At 39.3% G+C, this 19517-nt stretch overlaps 1 protein-coding gene across 2 annotated transcripts in view; it reads left to right on the top strand.

Annotated features, from left to right (window-relative positions):
• The window catches only part of tbc1d22a (TBC1 domain family, member 22a), a 335257-nt gene extending 317490 nt beyond the window's left edge, over positions 1 to 17767 (top strand). For both annotated transcript variants that reach the window (XM_072241880.1, XM_072241879.1), the window contains one exon: positions 15327 to 17767. In XM_072241880.1, coding sequence (XP_072097981.1) covers positions 15327 to 15455 — 129 coding nt within the window. In that variant the 3' untranslated portion in view covers positions 15456 to 17767. The remainder of the gene's footprint in view (positions 1 to 15326) is intronic.
• Positions 17768 to 19517: the final 1750 nt, after the last annotated feature.

The raw sequence follows: 19517 nt of genomic DNA, 5'->3' as shown, positions 1-19517 counted from the left end.
AATGCATGTTTATTGATACCAGTTAAAATTCAGCTGTTGTGTGGAGTGTCTTCGATTCAGGTCAGCACCTTGGATTACTTGGCTCCTCCAAATAGAAAATAGTCCAGTTTGTGTGAATTTCAAAGGGATCTCCGCAGGCTCCATTCGAAAAGGAGTACAAATTAAAGTTCTTCATACAATTTGCCAAAATACTTTGTCAGTCTCTGAAACTATAAAGAGCTTTGCCCATTTAAAAGTCCATTGGTTTAACTGATGTTGTTCTATTTATAAAATTAAAATGATGGATGGTGTCAGAAAGGATTTTGGTTTAGAGAATAATTTAAGCACAAATATGGACTAATTGACAGTTCCACAGTCAGGGGCCTAACAGAAACATACAAATGAGTCTGAATAGATTGTTGTACAGCACTTCAAAAAGAGGACTACTGAAAATACATATATTTAAAGCTGTTGCCCTGTGATTTGTTTAGTTACAATGTCTATTTTTTTATTTAAAATCCATAACATGTGTTTTTGGGTTTTTTTCTTTTTTCTCTGTTCATAGTCTATTGGTGCAAGGTAATACTGAGCACCTTTTTATGTGCAATGTTCAAACTGGGTCCATTAGTTTGTAACTATTACTTTAGGGGTCAGATTCACCATTATTTGTTGGGTTGTAGAAAACGTACCAGTACAATTACAATGGCCCAGTATTTTCTGTCAGTAGCAAGGTCACTGACCTTGGCGAAAGCTACCCCCTGAGGCCTGACTATCTCTCTGGAGTGTTTCCCCTTTCCCTGAGTAGTCGCTCTCAGGCAAGTCATATCGTCAAGCATAGTGAACGGGTGGTTGAAGAATACTTTCAACTGGCAAAGAAATAAAATGCAGAATTTGCAAGTCAGATATACCTTCAAAATGACAATATGAATATGGGACAGCACACTATCGTAGCGGTTAGTGTAATGTTCCAGCACCGGTGATTGCCGGTCGGGGTCCAATTCCCTCCCTTGTAAGGAGTCTTTAGGTCAGGGGCTCCCAAAGGGTTAATGGAAGGGGTCCATGAATAAAAAAGGGTTGGGAATCCTTGCTGTAAGTTCCCCCTGTGACCATGTAGGTTTCCTTCTGACTCTCCAGTTTCCTCCCTCATTCCAAAAGCATACTGTTAGAGTTAGTGAGTTAGCCCAGCACAATCCTCACTGATTTGTTTTGACATAAATGATTCATTTCACTGTATGTTTCAATCTGCATGTGACAAATAAAGCAAATCTTTATGTGCATGAGAATAAGAAACATAAGGAAGTATCATCAAACATTGTTTTGAAAAATTAAGAAATAGTGAGCTAACATAGTTGTCGGAAGCAATGTTGATCTATCACTTTAAAATTAGAGTTTGTTCAACAATAATTCATCACCTGGTATGATACATCATAAAGCAAGCTGAGCTTTTATTGTGGCAATTTTTAAGAAGGAAGTATCAGAATCAGGTTTAATATCACGGTCATATGTTGTGAAATTTGTTGACTTTACAGCACTAGTACATTGCAATACATAATATAAAAAAACTGAATTACAGTAAGTATATGCAGTTGCATGAAGAAGTTTGTGAACCATTTGCAACTACCTGGTTTTCTGCATTAATTACTCTTAAAATATGGTCTGTTCTTCATCTAAGTCACAATAATAGATAGACACAATCCACCTAAACTAATTAAAACTCAAATAATTGTACTTTTCATGTCTTTATTGAACATATTGTTTAATCATTCACAGTCCTGGCTGGAAAATGTATGTAAACCCTTGTATTCTTTTCTTTTTCTAATATTTTTATTGATTTCTATAAAGAAGAATACAGAGTCCAAGAGAGTACATATTATAAAACAAAAGAAAAAATATAGTAATACCAGATACAGTATATTGAATCACATTAGCAAATTCCTTACTCTATATTCATATAGATTAGATTAATTCGTATATTAGAATATAAACAATTTTATTTAAAAAAAGATCTACACCCACTATCAAAGTGGAAGCTGGGGGGGAAAAAAAAGAAAAAAAACTTATCAGATAATAAAATATGCTATTAACCAACCTGTACTTTAACAAGAAGTCAACGATTATGAAAATAATTTAAAAACGCCCCCACAAATTTTGAATATCTTGGTTAGATTCAGAAAGTAAACAACGAATCTTTTCTAAATTTAGGCATGCCATAACATCCGGTAACAACTGAGCATGGTTAGGCCGAACAGCATCCTTCCATTTAAACAAAAGCGCCCTCCTAGCCATAAGAGAGATAAGAGCCAGAATGTGCAAATCAGATGTCTTCAAAATGATACCAATTTAAAAATCTCATTCCAAGTTTCTTCAGAAATTGAGGTCTGTAAATCTTGTTCCCAAAGATTTAAAAAGTTCTAGTTTAACTTCATCAGTCCACAGGATTTGTTTCGAAAATGCATCAGGCTTGTTTAGATTTTCCTTTGCACCTTCTGAATAGAACTTTTTGGCTGCAATAAGCAAAGGTATGTTTGGAGAAAAAAGGGTGCAGAATTTCATGAAAAGAACCCCACTCCAACTGTTAAGCACGGGGGTGGATCGATCATGCTTTGGGCTTGTGTTGCAGCTAGTGGCACAGGAACTTTTACTGGTAGAGGGAAGAATGAATTCAATTAAATACCAGCAAATTCTGGAAGCAAACACCATACCGTCTGTAAAAAAAAACGAAGATGAAAAGAGGGTGGCTTCTACAGCAGGATAATGAACCTAAACACACCTCAAAATCCAAGATGGACTACCTCAAGAGGAGCAAGCTGAAGATTTTGCCATAGCCCTCACAGTCCCCTGACCTAAACATCATAGAGAATCTGTGGATAAACTTCAAAAGAGCAGTGCATGCAAGACAGCCCAAGAATCTCATAGAACTAGAAGCCTTTTGCAAGGACGAATAGGTGAAAATCCCCCAAACAAGAATTGAAAGACTCTTAGCTGGCTACAAAAAGCATTTACAAGCTGTGATACTTGCCAAAGGGGCTTTTACTAAGTACTGCCATGCAGGTGCCCAAACTTTTGCTTTGGGCCCTTTTCCTTTTTTGTTATTTTGAAACTGCAAAAGATGGAAATAAAAAAAGTTTTCTTGCTAAAAATATTAAAGAAATGTGCCATCTTTAACTTAATGCCTTCTGGAAATCAGTTCATCTTTTACTTGTTTAGCTATTCACAGTAACAGAAATTTTGACCAGGGGTGCCCAAACTTTTGCATGCCACTGTGTGTATATGTGTTTGTGTGTATATATATTTAAATATATTTAAGTAGCGCAAAAATAGAAATAAAACAAGTAGATAGGTGGTGGGTTCAATATCCATTAAGAAATCTGATGGCAGAGAGGAAGAATTTGTTCTTGAATTGTTGAGTGTGTGCCTTTAGGATTCTGTACCTCCTTCCTGATGGTAGCAATGAGAACAAGGTATGACTTGGGTGATGGGGGTCCTTAATGACGGTTGCTGTCTTTTTGAGGCATTGCTCCTTTAAGATGTCATGTATACTGCGGAGGCCAGTGCCCATGATAGAGCTGGCTAAGTTTACAACTCTGCAGCTTATTTTCATCCTGTACAGCAGCACTCCCCCCGCCCGACATACCAGACAGTGACGTAACCAGTTCTAATGCTCTCTGCAGTACATCTGTAGAAATTTGTGAGTGCCTTTGGTGACATACCAAATCTTCTGAAACACCTGATGAGGTATAGCTGCTGTCATGCCTTCTTTATAGCTGCATCGATATATTGTGTGCAGGTTAGATCCTCAGACATATTATCACACATTCTTCTATCGTCTTACCCTTTCTGAAGTCTACAATCGGTCCTTTGGTCTTACTGATGTTGAGTGCAAGATTGTTGCTGCGACACTACTCAACTAGCTAAGCTAGCTGATATATATAGTAGGATGAATTTCTGCCAAGTGCTTCAAGATATTCATGTTTAACAGTTTTTATGTGAAGTAGATGTTGCTGTCAGTTTCAAATTGTAATGACAATTAACACTAAATTTCAGTTTCATTGAATCTGGAAAATATGGTATGTCAGTCAATACAGTGAATTAGCTTCTGTTTGTTGCATTTCTTGCTTGGTTTAAGTGTGTCTATATGTGGTTCCAGTATCTCAGTGTTTTGGGGTGTAATCTTTTCTCAGTTGTAAACATAAGAACATAGAAATAGGAACAGGAGTAGGCCATCCGGCCCATCAAGCCTGCATCACCATTCAATAAGATCATGGCTGCTCTGTCCGTAAATGCAGCTCCATCTACCTGCCTTTTCCCCATAACCCTTAATTCCCTTACTATGTAAAAATCTATCTGACTGCATAATATTCTATCATTGTAGCATAGAAATGCATCTCCATTCTAGCCCAAACCTATTCCAGACCTTTAATTACATAAATTTGATTTCTCCAGCTTGTTAAAAGGGGAATTAGCAATGTGCAAATTGTTTGTTGACAGCATTAATTAGAATGAACTGAATTGGTGGTGTGAAATACCTATTTCTCCAACTTCTATAAAGGGAAATGTTTCCTTTGATATTAAATGTATGGCTCCCAATTTGCAGTGTTCATTTTGTAGAAAAAATTTCCAACGTTTAGTGATGATATGTATATTATGACATCTGGTTATTTCTGTTGTGCCTGGTTTAAATCTAATTTTATATTGTGGCCTCTTAATTTCAGAGGCATGTAAAATAATGGCTTTGCAAATGCATTCACACAAAAGAAAAACTGAATTCAGGAAAATTGGGTAGCCGCCTTATCTAGTGAATTAGGTGCTCTATTATCCTTTGATTGCAATTAGACACCATGTCACATCATTCACTTATTTCGCTTATCCCTACACAAAATATTGAAACTCATCTTTGCACTGCATCAATATTAATGGTGGGTTTTAATGAGATCCACTGTTACTTGAACTGTGTCTAAGCTCTCCAAAGTGATGATTTGCTGCTATCTTGAAACTTCTAAGTAGTAATTAAATATTAAATTCATGAGTCCAGCTTCAGCTAGATGCAGCAGTGAATCATGTACTTAGTACATTATCCTCTGGTTTTATTGCATTAGGGTAGAATATTGGATACAAAATTCCTACCTAAAAATCCATTATCATGCAATCCTGCAAAGGTAACAGCCTATTTGCGACTGTTCTTGCAGCAGAGTACATTGACACCGATAAAGAATAATCCACGTAAGAGCCCTTAAGTCAGGGGTGTCAAACTACCAGCCCGCGAAGGGGTCCAATCCGGCCTGCGGGATGATTTGGGGGAAAAAAAGTATATTCACGACCATTTATTATATATCTGTACGGTAGCCGCTCTCTGCCATCGCTGTCTGTGCCGCCTGCTGCGCCAGCAGCTTGTTGTGTGTATTTAGAAAACAATAGGCGGCAGTTAACCACCCGCTGCGCATACGCACCTACCACCCTGCACTGAAGACCAGTAGGGCCCCACTTACATCGTCAGACACAGTATAAACACGCAGAGTACTCAGGTAAGTAACACCTGTAGCAAGGCTGAGACTGTTTGCTGCTGTGGTTCAAAATGCTTTCCAAGAAAAGAAAAGTTGACATCGAAGGTCGGATATTCAACAATAATTGATAAGATCGTTTTTTCTTCTGTGAGGTCAACGGCAAACCTGTGTGTCTGATATGCTCGCAACAAGTGGCTGTGGCAAAAGAGTACAATATCAAACGACATTATGAGACGTCACACGGAGAAAAATATGACAAGTACGCAGTACGACTCAGAACGCAAAAGGTAAACGGGCTAGAAGCAGCTCTGAGAAACGGCAATTAGTGTTCACCAAAAGTCGAGAGACTCATGATGGAGCTGTCAAGGCCAGCTATATTATTGCCAACAAAATAGCTGCTGCGTCAAAGCCATTATCAGAGGAGGAATTCATTAAGGCATGCATGCTGATGGCGGCTGAGTTGGTGTGCCCTGAGAAGAGACAGGCTTTTGATAATATCAGCTTGTCAAGAAATACTGGTAGAGAGAACCGGGGACCTTGCAGGAGATTTGAACAGTCAACTAAAAGGCAAGGTGAAGTCATTTATTGCCTTCTCAATTGCAAATGATGAGAGCACCGAATTGACTGATGTAGCTCAATTGGGAATATTTATTTGTGGTGTTGATGCATCTTTGACCGTCACTGTGAAGTTTGTGGAGATGGTGCCCATGACAAACACCACAATGGCGAACAACGTTTTCTCCATCCTCGTCGAGGCCTTGGACAGACTGAGGGTTAACTGGAGTCACGCTGTCAGTGTGGCAACAGATGGCGCACCTTCCATGGTCGGGAAAAAGGCAGGAGTTGTTGCGAAACTCAGAGAGAAAGTTCAGAGAGAGAATCCAGAGCAGGAATTCTGGAATTTTCATTGTATTATACACCAAGAGGTGTTATGTAGCAGGAGCCTGAAAATGGACAATGTCATGGATGTAGTAATCAAAACGGTTAATTTTATTAGAGCCAAGGGACTCAACCATCGGCAATTTGACACTATTTTGTCCGAAAGTAATACTTGACATGGCCTACCCTACCACACTGAAGTCCGCTGGTTGAGCAGAGGGGTTGTGCTCAGGCGTTTTTTTCAATTACGTGTGGAAATTGGACTATTCATGAACGAGAAAGGGAAGCCAGTGGCAGAGTTGGATGACCCAGACTGGCTTCATGATCTTGCATTTTTGGTGGATATAACAGAGCACTTAAATGTGCTTAATGTTAACATGCAAGGCTGCAACAAACTTGTTACGGAATACGACGACAGCATTTGTGCCTTTCAAATTAAATTAGGCCTGTGGGAGATGCAACTATCCCGGAGCAACCCAGCTCATTTCCCCTCTTTGCAGTCTCTGCGTTTCGCTCATGGGAATAATGACAACATGGACATGGACAAGGATAAAATATCACGGCTGAAAAGTGAGTTTCAGGATCATTTCCAAGTCTTTACTCAGCTCAAGAAGGAATTCTCACTATTTTGCTCACTGTTTGCTGTCAATGCAGCGTCAGATGTGCCAGAGGAACTCCAAATGGAACTAATTGAAATTCAGTGTGACTTGTCTTTGAAATATAAATTTGAGACTGTGGGTCTGGACTCATTCTATCAATACCTGGGACTGATGTACCTCAAGATGGCAGACTTTGCCTCAAAGATCCTTTGCATGTTCGGGACAACATATCTCTGTGAGCAGGCGTTCTCCATAATGAACATTAACAAATCCAAACTGCGCTTGCAGCTGACACACAGACATCTAAATGACATTATGAAAATCACAACTGCCCAGAAACTGGTCCCTGATGTTGACAGGCTGGTTATAGCCAAGAGATGTCAGGTGTTTGGAAGCAGCAAGTGAAAAATGAGTGACATTGTTCGATGCACTGCAACATGTAAGCAAAATGCATTATGAAATATTGAGTGTCGTAATATTGTGATTCATTCATTTTTTGACTATTCTATTATTGTAAATGTGATCACTTCAATAAAGATTAGAGGCCAACTGTGTTCATTGTCTGAGCTTGATTGCTGGAAGCAGGCTAATAAAAATTAGGTGCAGTTGTGTAGCCTACATTTACAATTTGTTTCGTTAGGTCTACATTTGTGTCTGCTAATGTTCGATTTCAAATGGTTTATTAATGGAAAGGGTGTGACTCCCAAAACAATCTTAGCCAAAATAGCATCGTTTTTTCTCTCTCTCATCACAACTTTCTTGTAGCCTACAACTGTAAGTTAATACCAATCATAAAAATAATGCTTGCTAGGCAATCTTCTTCATAAGAAACAAAATTCATAAAGTGAAACACTTTGTAGTTATAGCAGAGACTGAGACACATGAGAGCAGGTTGAAAAAAACGAAGGCAATGAAAGCTGTGGGAGTACGTGCGCGTGCACAACTGATCCGTCCCGCATGAAGTCGCATTTTGCCCAATCCAGCCGGTGACCTAAAGTAAATTTGACACCCCTGCCTTAAGTGTTTGGTAGAGATCAATTGAGGATGGTAAGGAACAGAATGCGGTGAGAAAGGTGTGAGAGCATATGGATATGTGGATTCAGAGCAACACAAGCAAAATGCTGGAGGAACTCAGAAGGTCAGGCAGCATCTATAAAAATAAATAAACACTCAATGTTTCAAGCCAGGATTCTTCTTCAGGACTGGAAAGAATGGGGAAGACGCCAGAATAAAAAGGGGGAGGGAGGCTAGCTGGAAGGTACCAGCTGAAGCCAGATGGGCAGGAAAGGTAAAGAGCTGGAGAGGAGTAAATATGATAGGACAGGAGAGTGGACCATAGGAGAAAGGGAAGGAGGAGGGGACCCAGGGGGAGGTGATAGGCAGGTGAAGAGAAATAGAAGGCCAGAAATAGAGGAAGAGCGTGAGGGAGAGAATTTTTTTTCCCAGATTCAGCGCATTTCTGTGCACACACAGTGTGTGGTTAGCCGTCTGTGTGCATGCCTCTTCTTATGCATGGTTTTTATCATAATATTGCATGTCACTTCCAACGAAACTTCTGCGAGCATGAAGCTAAACTAGAGAACTGTTCCACCTAGGCTGACTTCTGCAATCCAAAACAAGAGAATATCTGCAGATGCTGAAATCCAAGCAGTGCACACAAAATGCTGGAGGAACTCAGCAGGCCAGGCAGCATCTATGGAAAAGAGTACAGATCGATCTTTCGGGCCGAGACCCTTCAGCAGGACTGGAGGGAAAAAGGTGGGGGGAAGGAAGGGAGAAACACAAGGTGATAGTTGAAACCAGGAGGGGAAGGGATGAAGTAAAGATCTGGGAGGTTGATTGGTGAAGGAGATACAGGGCTCATCGACTGTACTCTTTTCCACAGATGCTGCCTGGCCTGCTGTGTTCCTCCAGCATTTTGTGTGTGATTCTACTATCCGAGTTACCTCAACCTTGCTCATTAAACTGTAGTATGCAGACCATCTTTGCATATACCTAGAGACTAAGCTTCAAGCCATCATTCACTCATTCACCAAAGTATATGGGAAGATGGGCTTTGCACTCAATGTCTGCAAGACAAAATTGCTGTAGGAACCTCCATCTCCACTTGCACCACCACTCGCTAATAATGGATTTAATTGAGACATTGGAAGACCTGGACCACTGAAATCCATTATCAGAGGGTGGTGTTATAATTGGGGATAGAGGTTCCTACTGCAACTTCATCTTGCAGATGCTGAGTTGAATGTCTATCTTCTCGTATGCTTTGGAGACACTGCTCAGTGAGGGGAGACTTTGATGACAAAAGTCACATTAGCTTTGGATGTGCCAGCACAGCCTTTGAACAATTGAGGAAAAGTGTGTTGGAAGTTAACAACCTTAGATTTGGCACAAATAGTCTATCAAACATCTGTAGTCCCTACCCACCCATGCTTCTGACACTTGAACAATCCTACAGAAGGCACGTCAGTGCACTGGAAAGCTGCCATCAGTGCTGCCATCGCAATATCCTCCAGTTCCACTGGCAGGATAAGTAAACCAATATCAGTGTCCTCTTCCAAGTCAGTATCCCTGTACAGAGGTCATTGTTACACTCAGCTGACTCCTTTGGGTAGGTTGCATCCCGTACAAGCGTGCCATTAGTACCATAAAGCAGGCATTCAATTCAGAGCTCTACCATGGGAAAAGAATACGATGAGGCAGAGGAAAAGATCCAAGGATGTGTTCACAGCCTTCTCAGGAAAAATGTAACATTCTTGCTGATGCCCGGACATCCATGGATTCTGGTTGCTTAAAGTTAAAGAGCAGTATTTGAGATAGTATAGAGAATGTGGATTTTTGTATTGAGAGCACACACAAGTCTTGCATAAACAGCAGGAGGAGTACCTGATTTCTCAAGCTATCCACCTTCTCATCCTGTGAGGCAGCACCAACTCCATCAGTGGTTCCACATCGTTCTCTTCAGAACCCACAAAGCTTTCCTTGATCTGAGGAACTCCATTCGAAGCTGGTGTTCATTTTAAGCCCTTAAATCACTGCTTGGTTTTAAATCGTCTTGAATCTTCTTGCCTTTGGAGCAAAGTTCATCTCTAGCCAGGCAGTGTGAGCATGAGCTGACTAGTTAATCATCAGGTCTGTCCAAGGATCCTAGTTACTGAAATATTAATCTGTACCCTGACTTTGTGTCCCATTTTATTACTAATCTGACTGCATTCAATTGTTTAACCATTTAGTAATGTTTACAGGTTCATAAAGGAGAATGCAAGAATTGATATATTGTGCATTTTAACAGCAGCTTATAAAACACAGCTGAGACCCATATTATCCCCTGAGGCCCTGGTACAATCCAGAGATTCAAAGTATATTTATTATCAAAGTATGTGCGCGATATACAACCCTGAGATTTGTTCGCTACAGGTAGCCATGAAACAAAGGAACACCATGGAACCCATTCAGGAAGACATCAGACACCCAGGAGGTGAAAAAAGAACAAATTGCGCAAACGGCAAAAGGCAAGCAGACAACACTTCGGGAGCCCAGGAGTATTTAGCTTAGTTCAGTTCAGCACCATGTCACTAGGCAATGGTGGCCACAGGGCAAAGCCTTCTTTGCGGAAGCTCTACAATCTGCATCAATCGCCCTGTCTAACTGCTGAAGAACAGCTAAAAACAAGTGTGTCCTTGCCCACTTTGTAGGAGATGGGGCTGAACTCTAGCAAGGGTCTTAGTAACTGGGATCACCCTAGGATTTATCCCACTTCTGCAACTCACTGATGGGGTAGACCTGAGGTACTTTAATTCTTAATGTCCAGTAGAATTCTTGTGATAATTAAAAAGACGTTTAATAGAGACAATAACACCTTCGGTGGGTCCCGTAGAAGCTGCCGCGACTGAGCACACTGTCATCTTACCAGTTCATCTCATCTGTAACAGTTCAAGAGCTGAGAAGTGTGGAAACGAAGTATAGACTCATGTTTATCCAAATAAATACTGACTGACTATCTTGGGATTTTATTGGCAGCAAGCTCTATGAAATTTTCAGAGTCAAAGTGGAGTTTGATCTTGCATCAGATTAGTAGAAATTCTTGTATAGGCTTCAAGTTTTAAAAAGGATAAAGATAGTGTTTTGCCCCATTTTCCTGTTGAGGTGGTTCTGCCTCAAGACTAGTGTAGCCAAATATGAAAAGGATTTGTACCTGCATTAACCTTAGAAATTCCCTTCATGGTGGAGTAAATTGCCTCCAAGTATTGTTGCAGCTGTACAGGTGTCCCCCGCTTTTCAAACGTTCGCTTTACAAAACCTCACTGTTACGAAAGACCTACATTAGTACCCTGTTTTCGCTTTCAGAAGGTGTTTTCACTGTTACAAAGAAAGGCAGAGCGTGCCCCGAGCAGCCGCTCTGCCCTGGATTCGGAACGGCATTGCTTAAACACGTTGCATTGAGCAGCCGTTAGCAAGATGAGTTCTAAGGTGTCGGAAAAGCCTGAAAGAGCTCGTAAGGGTGTTACACTTAGCGTAAAACTAGACATAATTAAGCATTTCGATCGTGGTGAACGAAGCAAGGACAAAGTGAGTTTGGCTTGTGGAAGTTGACGAAGATGATGTTAGAAGAGGTTTTGGTATCCCATGACCAAGAACCGATAGATGAAGAGCTGATGCAATTGGAAGAGGAAAGGATAACAATCGAAACTGAATGCAACCAAATGCAGAAAGTGAAACAACTGCGTGAGATTTTTGCTGCAATGATAAAGTACGACTTTAATTCTGAAAGGGTACGTAGGTTTAGGGGATATTTGCAGGATGTTTTGAGTCCTTACGAACAACTGTATGATAGAAAAATGCGCGAGGCTCAGCAGTCAAGCAAGCCTTCCACATCAGCCACAGCAGACGACGAACCTCGACCTTCGACATCGAGGCAGGCAGTCAAAGGAGAAGGTGAGCTGACTGCCCTGATTGACGATGAGATGACACCCCCGTGTCCCACCACCCCAACACCCGGGCCCTGGACAGATACTGTACCGATTCGCGGAGAACGCAGTGGTACCCGGGAGGCACACAGCAGATCTTTAAGTAAAAAGCCGAAATAAACATGCTAATTAATTAGGTACCACCTAGCATGTAATTGTCAGCCCAGATCAGAGGCGATGCAATCGGCAATCGCCTTAGATCTGCGCTGACATTTACATGCCGGGCAGTACCTAATTAATTAGCATGTTTATTTCGGCTTTTTTCTTAACAATATGCCGTGTGCCTCCCGGCTACCGCTGCGTTCTTCACGGCAATGTATCGGATCGGCGGCCCGGAGGGTAGGGGCCACTGCACCACCCATCCTGCGACGACTCAGTCTAACACACCATCATCAGTGTGCTCGGCGCTGTTTTCCCAATTCTGGTAAGTGATACTACACTGTACATACATTATTTCTACTTTATATAGGCTGTGTATTTTTACGTGTTATTTGGTAGATTTGGCAGCTTCATAGTTTAAAGGTTACTGGAGAGCACGTTTATGCCAACACCGCTTGCGTGAGATTTTCTGCCGAGAGCGCTTGTGATTTTCGCTACAGAGATCTGTGCAGGCAATCGTTGTAGAGAAGTATTTCTACTTTATATAGGCTGTGTATTTATGATAATGTTCCTGCTTTTACTGTATGTTACTGTTATTTTAGGTTTTATGTGTTATTTGGCATGATTTGGTCAGTTATTTTTGGATCTGCGAATGCTCACAAAATTTCCCCATATAAATGAATGGTAATTGCTTGTTCGCTTTACATTTCGGCTTACGAACCATTTCATAGGAACACTCTATCTTCGGATGGCGGGGGAGACCTGTATTATAGGAAATACACAGACTGTAGTGACACATAGAGCAATTAAATGCTAAATTGACGGGGATTTTCCATTTGGAGTAGAAGGCAGCATTTTTATTCAATAGCATGCAGTAGAAAAGTGGATAAGTATGTGAAAGCAGTAAAACAAGCTATATCCTTCTGTTAACACAGGATTCAAAATCGCATCTAAATCTCTTAATTTTAAGTCCCATTTCTTTCAGTAAAAGACCCATTGATTTACCTTCAAAACTACCCTTCAGTTTTAGTATAGTGATTCTAAAAATGAAGGCAGTATCTTTCCTCCTGATTATAATTCATCCAAACTGTTTTCCCAAACCTGTCGTAGTTCATTGATCCATCCTACTGCTGCATTCTGCATCCTGTGTACATAGGTTATTTCTTACTGTCTAAATCTCTGATTTATAACTATAAATGGCACTCATTGATGTGAAATCCTGTGTCCTTTAAAACTTCGGTTTTAATGTTTTTTAATCATTTTTAATAACCATTTGCTTGTCCTGTGAATCTCTTACCTATCAAGGTATATCTGTGCCTTCTTTTGCATTTAGAAAACATTTAATTATTATCCTTCATGTTTTCCATTGTATCTGACCATTTTATTCGTTCCCAGTTTTTTAATTGCACTAGAGTACATAGTGTCATAACAGGTAGCTTCAAAGTTCCAGTAACCTACATCTTCAGTATTGATATTCTTCTTGTCACTGCATTGGATTGTTTTGTTTCCCTCACATCCCAAAGATGTGCTGGCTCATTGGTCACTTGGCTTTTATTTATTTCTCCCCGTTTATCTGGTGATTGGAGATCTGTGGTGAAGTTAGAGGTTCCACAGAAATAAGTGGAGGTTGTTCTGACAGCTGGCATAGACTCAGTGGCGCAAATATGTTCGTCCTCTGTTATGGCAACTATGAGAAATATTACAAGCATCTTATTTCTATCATATATATATATATAGCTTTTTAAAGTGATTACATTTTTCTTCATGCTTTCCTGTTCAACCCACTATATTGATTTCATACCTCATTTTAGACCCCTCAAAGTCTTAATAGCCATATTATCTGTTCTGTTTTCACATCAGCCTGAAAGTTGATCCATTGACCCACCCACCCTCCAAAACAAAATTTATTTGCTCTATCATCTTATCCTCTTCTGTTAGTAGGAATGAATCCAGCAATGTCTTCCCTTGTGCATTCTCTTGCCTTGTTTTCAGAAAAGAATTCTTGAAGTATTTTGATTAATTTTGTACACATATTGTTCCAACTGTTAGTCCTAATCTTTGTTGTGATTGAAATCTCTTTGTTTATTATTTCTCCCATCAACATTTCTCCTTTTTGTCTTCTGTATCTACTCTATCAAATTCAAATTCTGTGTGAATTGCCAATTCTTTCCAAATAGATGTTCTTTTGCTTCTTTCTGTCATGCTCTCATCATCATTACATGCCAAATTGTATGTCGTAGGTAATTTTTGTTGAATATTTTGAAGTAATAGAGTGGACAGGGATCATGTAGTTGATCTGGATCATTTGAATTTCAACAAGGTCTTTAGTATGTCATCATATAGAGCAGTCATGACAAACATTGGATCATCTGGAATGAGCGATCACAGACAAGAACTGTTATCGTGATGTCATCCATTATTATGAACTAGATAAAAACTTTTCAGAGAATGCAAAATTACTTTCAAGGTTGATAATAGAATGAGGGAAGACAGGAGTGATCTAGGAGGGATCTTCAAAATTACAAAAGGATTTTATGGGGTAAATCAAGAGGCAGTGTTTTCTTAACAATAGAAAACCATTTATTGGAGCTTAATTACATCAAGTTCAAGTTTAATTGTCATCCAACCATACACGAATACTCATGAATACAGCCAGATGAAACAGTGTTACTCTGGGGCCAAGATGCAAAAGACAGTAGCAACAGTCACACACGGCACAAGGCACATTTAGCACAAAGATTGACCTATTATCTTTGTAGAGGAGGATGACCACACATTTTTTGTGAAATCAGGCAGAACATGGGTATAATTAGCTTTAGTTTAGATGCTTAAATTTGAGGGTCACACTGTAATGTGGCTTCATTAAACTCAGTTAACTGACCAGGAATAGTACTTAATGATAAGTTATTTCTACTTACTATTCTTTGAACCATTGTACTATATAAAGATGATGGGCATTAAAATCAAGTAAGCATGTCAAAGCAAATAATTTTAGTCTTTGATATGAGCAGCTGGATTATCAATTGAACCTTTCTGGAAATGACTTCTAGACATAATAATTTTCAAATATCTGAGGTTTCCCCCGATCCTGACAGTACAGTTCCGGATCTAGTTTGCAGTACGGTTGATTTATTGTTCTAATTGTATCTTAAGTTTCAAGCATCACCTCCACTCTTTAGTACTTAGCTGTGCACTTGTTCACTGTTCCTTGAAGGTTTTCCAAAATGCTGATATTAAAATTCTTTCAGTTTCAGAACAGCTGATTTTTGAAGTTTATTCTTTTTTTTTATTATTTGTTTCAGGGACTTATGATCCTTCTGCAGAATTTACCCACAATGTACTGGGGCAACGAGGAGATCAGCATTCTTCTGGCCGAAGCTTACAGACTGAAGTATGCATTTGCAGATGCACCAAATCACTACAAACGATAAAACCAAATGCAAAGAGAGAAGTGTAAATGTGAAAGCTCTAGTTTTTCATCTATAGTCTCAGATTTTGCTCATTTATTGTAAAGTAACCCCATTAACTTGGCATGTTGTACCCATTGCAGAAGGTGAACTCTTTTATCATTTGGAAACAAAAAGCATAAATTAGTATAATGTATATTTGTCACAATAACTACACCAAATTGCAGGCACAGCTTTAAGCAAATTGCCTATGTACATATGGGGAAAATGATAGTGAAGGGATGGAATATGTTCCTTTGCTTAATAATAGGTTATTTTCAGTATAATGGTAATGAGGCTTTCCAGGTTTTCCTATGAGGATTGGTTTTGTTTTTATCTGTCTGCTTAATTTTCAGCCTCTGAACTCCGCAACACTGTTCATTCGAGAATCTGCCAGAATGCAGACTGTAGAATGTATGACTGTGCCACACAAAATATACAGTTGGAAAAATTCTTCTGGGTTACTTTATGAATTTTGGGGAAGGACTTCCATTTCAGAATTAATAACATTCACATACTTAGCATAACTGAATTCAAATAAGTTGATTCAACTATGATTACAAGATCACTGTTGACTTATTGTAACTGTTTACAGAAGTTGAAATAGTGCCTGACATGAAATGTACCTATGATTTCTCTATTACTAAATACATGTAAATCCTGTAATGGAATATTGTATTATGATCTTATAAACCTTTAACAGATTGATTTAAGATTGAAAATTAGTAGTGTTTCAAATAGCTTATTTTTTCTATCTGTAATACTTCCCCGTTAATCTACCATTCACTGACATCCCAAAGACTCCATGATAACACTTAATGCCTGTGACTGTCACATAATTGTAATTATTAAAAGTAATTCATAACCTTTGTCATACCATTTTCTTGTTATTTTTGTTTTTTCCATTCCTTCCCCAAAGTCCATTTCAAATAGAGCTGTGTGAAGGTGGTTCCCACTTTTAATAAACTCTTGGCTGTAGAAATGGAATTTTTCCAATCCAATTAAAAATGTGCAGTTCAGAGCCTATTTATGTACATGTTATTTACATTATTGTAAATAGAAATGTGATCTGTAACTAAAATAAACAAAGGATAAAAAACACAGTTCTGTTTAAAAACATTGGCTTCACCTAATAAATAAGTTGATTTGCTGTGAACAATATCTGCTGTAAAAAGTTTGTCCATTAACTTTACATCCTGAAACTTCATTAGCTGATTCAAAAGCTTATTTTCCTCACTGTTTTCAACATATTACCATTGTAAAAATGTCTATGAATTACTGAATTATTTAAAATTCTTTTATTGAATTGCAGCAACTTTGTTCTATTTTCAATCATTAAAGTGTTTCTGATTTCCCTCGTGCTTTTTAAACGTCTCCACAACCACCATCGGTGGCTGTCGTTTCAATTAAAGGGTTGGTGATGTTCAGCTGAAACATGATCTATATAAAAGAGAAAGTGAAAAACGGATGTGAAAGTGTACTTGTGTTAGTGAGGCAGAATGACTATTTGGTAATTATAGTTGAGCCGATATCTTGTTAATTTTATTTTTAAAAAGCAATCAAGCCAATAGCTTTATTTGACCGATTTTTTAAAAAAAGAAGTGGTTGAAGCCATTTTTCAGCCAAACCCTCCAACCTGATGCCATGAATATCCAGTGAACAAAAATTCCCCCCTCCTCTATTCCCCACTCTGACCTTTTACTTCTCATCTATTACTTACCCTTTTGTCCCCTCTCCCTTCTCTTTCTCCTATTGTCCACTCTCCCCTCCTATCAGATTCTTTCTTCTCCATCCCCTGACCTTTCCCACCCACCTGGCTTCACCTATCATCTTCCTGCTAACCTCTTTTCCTTTCCCCCCACCTTCTACTTCAGGCATCTCACCCATTCCCTCTCAGTCCTGAGGAAGGGTCTTGACACAAAACGTCAACTGTTTACTATTTTCCATAGATGCTGCCTGAGCTGCTGAGTTCTGTCAGCATTTCGTGTGTGTTGCTCCCTTTGTATCTGCTACTTTTAGAGAATGCCTTACAGAAGTTAATATATGTTGAAGGCAATCATGAATGCATTTAAATAATGTTTGGAAGATAATGTTTTTCAGTTTGTGAAATAATAAACCGTCCAGCTTCTCTATATTGCTGTGCAAGCAGAAAGTAATTGAAGGCAAATTCTACTATATTTTTATCTGAATTTAAAAAAGTTTTATTTTAAACAAAGGAAATATTTAAACTGTTTCTTGAAATATTGTGTTAAGATTTACTTCTGTTGCCATGGGGTGGAAAATAACTAATAAAGATTTCCGATCTACTTCTGTTTTATGGTGACTTGTGCATTGAAGCTACTGGGCAGAGATGTTAAATCATGGTAGCAGTTATTTCTGAGTTAGTGACCATTGGGAAATTGGGCATCATACTTCCAGCTGCAGTTCACTTCAGTGAGGTTGATATTTGTGCAGAATGTGTTTTCTTTTACTATAAGCAGTGATTAGAGCTCTTGGAAACAATTTTCAGGTGTGGGCTATTGTTTAAGGAAAACAAGAGGAGAGGGAAAGACAGCCATTAGAGGATCTGAACTGTTCTGCATCTTCCAGCTCCTAACCTCACTTTGCAATGATGTCTGTCATGTAGGATGATTTTCTGAAGTTCTGTGTACAGTTGCAGCCATTTTTTTTAAACAAATCGTGTAGTTTCTAAGCACGCATCTCTGATCGGGTCTACCCATAGCAGCATATCCAATGGGCCGTATCCCTCACTCTGACCAGTTTAATCTCACTTCCACAATAATTCTCACCCTGCAAAGGAGTGTTGCAGGAGTGCTGGCAAAATAGGAGGTTTCAGAGGGATAACTTTAGTCGGGTAGGGAATGATATTGCTCTAAAGAATGTGGAGTGTTTGGTCTAAGGATAAGTCCTTCAGTAGTTTATCCGGGTGTAGCTCCATGGAAGCTTGTATGGCCTGACATAGACTGGCATTTGTTAGAGGTAAAATGAAAAGGAAAATATAAAACTGATTTGCTAAGTGCATTTAACTGTCATATGATGGAAAAGTATAGTGATTATACTCAGATTTATACGGATGGTGCTAAGGAACCTGAAACAGGAGTGACAGGGTTTGGGGTGGCTATACCAGCAAAAGAAATTGGAATCAGCAGAAGAACATCTAATAAGTTAGGAGTGTATGCACTGGAGATGCTGGCAGAGTTGGTTGCGTTGTGATGGGTGGAGAAAGCCAGACAAATCAAAGTGTTGATATGCTCAGATTCATCCTCAGTTCTAGCAAGTTTTAGGTCTTTTCACTCAAACAGTCGGCAAGATGTACTTTATGAAGTCCTTCAGCTAGTCACAAGAGTTGCAAATCAGGGAGGTCAGGTAAAATTTCTATGGGTTTCAGCACATGTAGGGGTAAAGGGGAATGAGAGGGTGGATGAGTTGGCAAAGAGGGCGTTAAAGAAAGAAAATATAGAAATGTACATTAGTATCAGTAAAGCAGAGGTTAAGTGTGTAATCTGGAAAAAAATCAACCAAATGTGGTAAGAAAGATGGGACAGGGAGGGGAAAGGGAGGCATTTATATCAAATACAAAAGGGTGTTGTAGGTACTGGGGTAGGTAGTGGATACAGAAGAGAGGAAACTGTGTGGACTAGGTTAAGGCTGGGGCGCTGTGCATTAAGCAAAACATTGAAAATGATAGGGAAATACCAGACAGGATTGTGTGAGGAATGTCAGGAAGAGGAGTCTGAGTGTAGTTCTGAGTTACAGGAAGTATGGGATACAAAGAGAGATGATAATCAATCTAAGGGAATTGTGGGTGCAGGAATTCACATTAAAAGGGTTGCTGGGCATGGGTGAGAGAGCACAGGTCAGGGTATTTTTAGCTTTCTTAAGGGGTACAGGGTTTTTTTATATAGGATATGACGGATAAGCAGGAATAGGGTACTAGGATGGCCAAAGATAGGAGGATAAAGTGTAGGTTAGGGTATGTGTGTGTATGTGTGTGTGTGTGTGTGTGATTGGGTGAAGGGATTTAGAATGTAAGTCCATTGCACACCC

The sequence above is a fragment of the Mobula birostris genome, chromosome 23 (assembly GCF_030028105.1).
Source record: "Mobula birostris isolate sMobBir1 chromosome 23, sMobBir1.hap1, whole genome shotgun sequence".
NCBI classification, from domain to species: Eukaryota; Metazoa; Chordata; class Chondrichthyes; order Myliobatiformes; family Myliobatidae; genus Mobula; species Mobula birostris.
Note: the sequence above shows the minus strand (reverse complement) of the source record. Positions and strands in the feature narration are given on the sequence as shown.